The sequence below is a fragment of the Protomyctophum parallelum genome (genome assembly GCF_964188405.1).
Source record: "Protomyctophum parallelum genome assembly, chromosome: 12".
Taxonomy (NCBI): Eukaryota; Metazoa; Chordata; class Actinopteri; order Myctophiformes; family Myctophidae; genus Protomyctophum; species Protomyctophum parallelum.
Window position 1 is genome coordinate 44,318,915 of NC_139712.1, and position 7,484 is coordinate 44,326,398.

The following is a 7,484-nucleotide window of genomic DNA, read 5'->3' on the forward strand; positions in this document are numbered from 1 at the left end:
TATTTGTTCTGCCTGATGGCTGATTAAAAATTCAGATCAAAAGAGTCACTCCCACCAGGTCTTAAAAGTACCTACAGAGTAAGAAAGACAAACAGAGAAAAATACAAGATGACAGAATATTAGCAGAGAGGGTATAAAAAACAATGCAGACAAACAGAAACAAACTATAACAAAAAAACACAGAAAGGCAGAGTGGTAAAAAGGAGTGAGAATGAAAGAGATAGTTTTTAAGGGGTTAGAATAGTATCAGTGCTTAAGAACAGTGTGTTTCTCTACCTGTGTATGCAGAGTGTCAACGTTTAACACTAGCATGTCTGAAATAAAATCACTACTAACTAGAAAAAGTGACAGGTCTCCACCAGGATGAGCAGATGTGAAGAATTCCAGGCAAAGGTTTTTCCTTGGCCTCTAGGGAGTTGGCATACAAAGTTATCCACAGATCCGTGCAGTTAGAGGTAAAAACACTTTTCGGCCAGTTATAGCGCCACCTTGAGGCTGAGTTGAAATTGTTCATGTGGTATTTCGTCCTCTGCCTAGTGGGAATGTGGGTGCACAATTTCACGGAAATCACGCGATGTGTTCATGATTTGCAGCATTTTGTTTGAAACTGAGCACTCCTGTGAACTTTGGAAGCCAATCTTAACCAATCAGGATGGAGTCTGAGAAATCTGAAAGACCGGTTTCGTTGAATGGCTCTAGAGAGACTGTGTACCAATTTGCGTGATGTTTGGACAAAATCTGTAGGTGTACTGTGCAAAAACTTGTTTTGCACAAAGCGGCCTCCTGGTGGCGCTATAACAGGCCGTTCTGGAAATCTGAAAGACTGGTTTCGTTGAATGGCTCTAGAGAGACTGTGTACCAATTTGCGTGATGTTTGGACAAAATCTGTAGGTGTACTGTGCAAAAACTTGTTTTGCACAAAGCGGCCTCCTGGAGCGGCCTCCTGGTGGCGCTATAACAGGCCGTTCTGGAAATCTGAAAGACCGGTTTCGTTGAATGGCTCTAGAGAGACTGTGTACGAATTTGCGTGATGTTTGGACAAAATCTGTAGGTGTACTGTGCAAAAACTTGTTTTGCACAAAGTGGCCTCCTGGTGGCGCTATAACAGGCCGTTCTGGAAATCTGAAAGACTGGTTTCGTTGAATGGCTCTAGAGAGACTGTGTACCAATTTGCGTGATGTTTGGACAAAATCTGTAGGTGTACTGTGCAAAAACTTGTTTTGCACAAAGCGGCCTCCTGGTGGCGCTATAACAGGCCGTTCTGGAAATCTGAAAGACTGGTTTCATTGAATGGCTCTAGAGAGACTGTGTACCAATTTGCGTGATGTTTGGACAAAATCTGTAGGTGTACTGTGCAAAAACTTGTTTTGCACAAAGCGGCCTCCTGGAGCGGCCTCCTGGTGGCGCTATAACAGGCCGTTCTGGAAATCTGAAAGACCGGTTTCGTTGAATGGCTCTAGAGAGACTGTGTACGAATTTGCGTGATGTTTGGACAAAATCTGTAGGTGTACTGTGCAAAAACTTGTTTTGCACAAAGCGGCCTCTTGGTGGCGCTATAACAGGCCGTTCTGGAAAGTTTGGGGCAGAGGTTCATCGTTGGCATCCAGGGAGTGTGTGTGCAAAGTTTGGCATCGACCGGGTTAACGGTGGCCGAGATTAGCTGCTCACGGACACACGGACGGACGGACACACACACACACGGACACACACACGGACGGACGGAGTGCAAAACATACTCTCCCCCTAGGCCTTCGGCCTGGTGGAGACAATAAGACTGCTAAGGGTCAAGATGACCGTGTTTTTCGTGCAATTCCATTGGCTACTCTCTCCCTGCATCTCTTCAAAATCATATTTACAAAACGTTTCAGATGGAAAAAAAAAACAGAGATGATTTCAATCGAATATTTAGACAAAGTCATGCAAGGGGAACTTTCTCAGGACTTCATGGGCAAAGAAAATCAACTTCAAAATCTCAAAATCGGTCAGAAAGACTGCTCCGACGTGCTAGTGTTAAAAAGCTGTGGAGCTGTTTATCACCTTGTCTCTGCGACCGTGAGCATCGAGTCTACCAAAGTATTAGGTGAGAATGTGACCTTAGAACACCCTGTGGGGTTTATAAAGTTAGACCGGCAGCTGCAGGAATAGGTGGATTGATTATGACAGCTCCGTTCCGCTGCTCTGTCGGTCCGTTCGGCAGCCGCGGTCCAGCCGCCGCAACTGCCTATAACAGCCGCGGCGCTGCCAGGGGGGAAGAGCAGCATGTGTTAGGGGATTATGTCACTCCACTAACGCTCCATCCCGTGGCCGCCGCTTCTCGCAGCAACTGCCGGTAAACTGCCGGTAACAACTGCCGGGAGAAGGGGCGGCAGATGCAAGAGAAACTGGGGTGTTATGACACTCGCCTGCCATTCACTTCTGCGGCAGTGCGTTTGGTCCGACATGCGTTGCGTCGTGCTTGCGGTTATGGTTAGGGTAAGGGTTTGGGGTAGAGTGTTAGACTGATGCCGCCGGAAAATGCACTCGCACTCTCTCCTACATTGAAGAGGCTGACTTTTGAAGGTGGTCTGTATAGACAAATTCAAAAACGGGTCTCATAGTCGTAGCTTACGTATTTCCTGTAGGCGGACTCAACGTCGCTGCGGGGTTTAAACCCGCACCAGGCGCATCTCTTCTACTACAGTGAATGGTAAAGTGACTGATGTTAGTCTGCCTCAAACGTTACTCTTTTACCTGCTTCTTACTAACACTAACATTACAAAGATGCCCAGAACATCGAGATGAACCTGTGTAGTTTCTGGCTGCTCCAACAGTAGTGGCAAGTGGCAACATTCCAAAAAAAATAAAAACGGAATGTCAAAATATCCACCGCGGTAGACCAGAGCCATTGAGTAATGGTTGAGACGAAGCAGTGAAAGGTCCTGAAAGATACATAACGTCAGTCTTACCCAATACCCAATCTTTCTGTTTTATGAACACAAGGCTGCTGTACTTTATACCTCATACTAAGCAGTAATGGTCTCAACCATTACTCAATGGCTCTGGTCTCAGCTACCGCGGTGGATATTTTGACATTCCGCTTTTATTTATTTGTTTTCGTTTTATTTTTTTGAAGTTTTTGAAATAAAAATTTCACTGTAGTAGAAGAGATGCGCCTGGTGAGGGTTTAAACCCTGCCGCTACCTCGAGTCCGCCTACAGGAAATACGTAAGCTGCGACCATGAGACCCGCTTCTGAATTCGTCTATAGGGGGCAGGTGGTAATCACATGTTCTTCTGAAGGTGGTCTGTATAGGGGGCAGGTGGTAAATGTTCTTCTGAATGTGGCATTTAAAATAAAATACACGTTTACCGTTGTGTCTTCTTGTCTAGAAATGCGGTCATGCCTCTCTTCATTATGCAATTGTAGCGTCCCTACTCAGGGATAGTAGAGGTTGGCTCACTTATATTACTAGGTTCTGGGCAGTATGGGTGAAAGACTCACAATGAGACTTCTGTACCTGTGACATAGAACAGCTTCAGGCTAATTTATTACACAAACATACATAAACAAAAACATACATGAACAGTACTAGTACATTAAAAATACCCCCAAAAAATTAAACAAAATAGAGCTCTTTGGTTGGAAAAAATGGACTAAACTAAAAAATGGAAGAATTGATCTTTGAATTGTCCTTCAGAATAGTTCTACCCGGGTAGTGAATCTCAACACTTGTGTGTTGAGTTGAGTGTTTTGTGAGATTCTTTGAATGAGAATCCTTGAATACTTTCTATTTCAGTTCAATACTTGCGACTCTGATGTGTTCGTGAATCAGTTCAGACAGTCACTGCAGAATCAGAACCAATGCAGCTGGCCATGCTGCATCCAAACGCTCCCTCTGCAGACTGTCGCTCACTGGGACAAGCTCGCCATCATACTCTCAGCATAGTTTGAAACCAGACGTTCACCAGGATCGCAAAAACCAATCTGCACATAGCAACTTATTTTTTATCAATTAAATCAAATCAGTTACTCATTTTAAACCCATTACTTATGAATATGAAATATGAATACTGTTCACACTTTGTGCTCCACGTGTCTCAAGTCTAGCAGACTTTAAGCAGCAGTATTAATTGGCAAAACCAAATAAAACATCCTCACCTTTTCCAAACATTATTTAAATGTATGAAATAAATAAAGCACATGTATCCATTAAAATACTTATCTTTTTACCTTTAACTTTTTACCCTAACAAATGAAATACTGTAGAATGAAGTACTGTTTCCCTTTTAGCATCATGACATGAATGCAGTTTTCCTGCATTAGGCTAAACAGTAACTTAAAACAAAACCTCTGTTTGACAAAAATAAATAAATATAAAGTTATCCAAAACATAGTTTTCACAACATCATCACATTACTCCAATTGTTTTTTTTTTGCATTGTATCTAAACACCTTGTGTTGTTGTCTAACCAAAATCTACTAGCACACATTAGCAAAATGGCTTCCTCCATGTAGCTAACAAACACACAAACTTACTGGAGTTCTCAGCAATATAAGAACACGGAAAAACTTATAAAACATATATAAACGTAAACAACTTCGGATAAGTCCTTCTGCGCTCTTTCAGGACTTTTTTTTCGTGTGAGTGCTTCTGAATGTGTGAACTTTAAGTACCTATAAATACCGCTGCGAATATCTCCTGTGGCGCGGAAGCCGTTAAGTATTTTTAATCTTTGTTTGACCGATTTGGTCGCTTTGATTCTTCTCTTCCTTCCTTGTTTATTGACACCTCATTGTACCGCCTATCTGGCTAGCTAGTGGCGCTATAGCTATGACAGAGCAGATCAGAGGCAGGGACGTAGCCGGCACAAGCCAACCGCACACTGGGAGGCAGTACAATAAACGGTAAACAAACAAGAAGAAATAAAGCGACCAAATCGGTCAAACAAAGATTAAAAATACTTAACGGCTTCCGCGCCACAGGAGATATTCGCAGCGGAATGTATAGGTATACTTATAGTTCACGAATTCAGAAGCCCTCAAAGGAAAACAGGCCGTCAAACGGCGCAGATACGATGTTACGGAGCATATTTATGTCCGCGTTCCAAAATTCCCATACGAAAATATAGTTATGAACAGGGACCCTACATAAAACTCATCCACAGACAGAATATTGTGAATTAGTGACACCATATATTCCATATGGGTTACACAATAATCACACAAAATGCAGAAGTCTTCCTCACTCCTAATTCAAAACAAATGTCGGTGACATCATGGTTTTGTTCAAAGGCAATGCATAATGTAAGGGGTAGAGCACATGATTTAGTAATGAGGCTGGTGGTGGCAACTCAGCAACAGGAACACCCCTTGCACAGTGCTTAAATCCCCATAGTGTGTAGCGTGACTTGGGCACATAATAGGACCCTATAAGTATGTTTCTAAAGTATCTTGCTCTTCATGATTTTGCTAATCACCATTTCTAGCTTCTCTATTACCTGGAAAAGGTCAACTTCACCACATCTGGTGGTGATCGTGTATACTTTGATGAGAATGGTGATGCTTTACCAATCTTCGATATATTGAACTGGGCGTGGCTCCCTGATGGAAGCACAAATATTCACAACGTAGGTGTGGTCAAGATGACAGCCTCCGGAGATGAAGAATTCACCCTTGATGAAGACAGAATCTTCTGGAACTTTCAATCCGCAAAAGTAATTTCAGCTTTCTGAAATCTTTAATTGAGCTCATGATGTGAATGGAATTAATATTTAAACTGATCATTTTTACTTTCCTCTGCAGCCTCCTCGGTCGGTGTGCAGTGAGAGCTGTTCTCCTGGAACCCGTCTGGCCAGAAGGAAAGGAGAACCTGTCTGCTGCTACGACTGCATTGCTTGTTCTGAGGGAGAGTTCAGCAATGAGACAGGTAGGGTTACATAATGTAGCTACAGTATATGTACAGAAGGTTATAAGAAGATACGTGAGTGTCCCTTTAATCTTATCCTATTTGTTAGACTCTACAGAGTGCACCGTGTGTCCAGAGGACTTCTGGTCCAATCCCCAGCGTGACCACTGTGTCCCTAAGAGCATTGAGTTCCTGGCCTACCATGAGTCCCTGGGGATCTCCTTAACAGCCATCTCATTGCTAGGAACATTTGCCTGTGCTATTGTCCTGGGGATCTTTGTTTATCATAAAGAGACGCCCATGGTCCGCGCCAACAACTCAGAACTCAGCTTCCAACTCTTGCTTTCACTCAAACTATGTTTCTTGTGCTCACTCTTGTTTATTGGTCGTCCCAGACTCTGGACTTGTCAGCTGAGGCATGCAATATTTGGGATCAGCTTTGTGCTGTGTGTCTCCTGCATCCTGGTAAAGACTATGGTGGTGCTGGCTGTGTTCAAGGCCTCCAAGCCTGGTGGTGCAGACATCATGAAGTGGTTTGGTGCCATGCAGCAGAGAGGAACAGTTCTGGCTCTTACTTCAATCCAGGCAATAATCTGCATAGTCTGGCTTGTGTCTGCCTCACCAACTCCTCATAAAAATACACAATACTATTCTGAAAAGATAGTCTATGAGTGCATTGTTGGATCAACAGTTGGTTTTGCAGTGTTACTAGGTTATATTGGCTTACTAGCACTCCTCAGTTTCCTCCTAGCATTCATGGTAAGGAATCTTCCAGACAACTTCAATGAAGCTAAGTTAATTACTTTCAGCATGTTGATCTTCTGTGCCGTGTGGATAGCCTTCATACCAGCATATATCAGTTCTCCAGGCAAATATGCAGATGTAGTGGAGGTATTTGCTATTCTAGCATCTAGTTTGGGCATTTTGCTGGCGCTGTTTGGACCAAAGTGTTATATAATTATGTTGAAACCTGAGAGAAACACAAAGAAGTCCATCATGGGTCGAGGTGCCACCAAGTCATAGAAGCAGAAATGTTAAATTCACATTGTGTCTTGTCAAAACTCGACTATTGTAACTCCCTCCTTACTGGCCTACCAGCATGTGCACTTAAAATTCTCCCCCCTGCTCCGCTCCCTCCACTGGCTCACGGTCGCTGCCCGCACAGAATACAAAACTCTGATGCTGGCATTCAAAGCAACCAAAGGTATGGCTCCCCCATATCTTGCAAGTATGATTGAACCCTACAAACCGCGCACTCAGATCAGCCAACGCAGGGAAGCTGAAGTACCCTCACTAAAAACGGCGGGACAACGCTCCACACGTCCCAAACTCTTCTCCCTTCTGGCTCCAAAACTGTGGAATGCACTTCCCATTGCAGTCAGAACTGCAACATCAATCCCAATCTTCCGCCGTAGTCTGAAAACCCACCTTTTCAGACTCCATCATGGCCCATAGCACTTACCCTACCCCCTTAGATAGCATTTATGTAGACTTAGATAGCATTTGATACAGATTTATAGCATGTTATGTAGACATCACTATAATTGCATTGTATGTAGCCATAGCGCGTCATAGTACATATGTATAGCATAGTATAGTA

General features: G+C 43.4%; 1 protein-coding gene across 1 annotated transcript; it reads left to right on the forward strand.

The window, feature by feature from the left end:
- Positions 1–2,156: 2,156 nt before the first annotated feature.
- Positions 2,157–6,907, forward strand: LOC310868131 (extracellular calcium-sensing receptor-like; the record flags this gene model as incomplete). The annotated part of the gene is made up of 5 exons (XM_083778392.1): positions 2,157–2,329; positions 3,812–3,938; positions 5,466–5,693; positions 5,782–5,905; positions 5,994–6,907. 5 exons carry the CDS (start codon positions 2,157–2,159, stop codon positions 6,905–6,907), a joined length of 1,566 nt encoding a protein of 521 aa, XP_083634518.1.
- Positions 6,908–7,484: the final 577 nt, after the last annotated feature.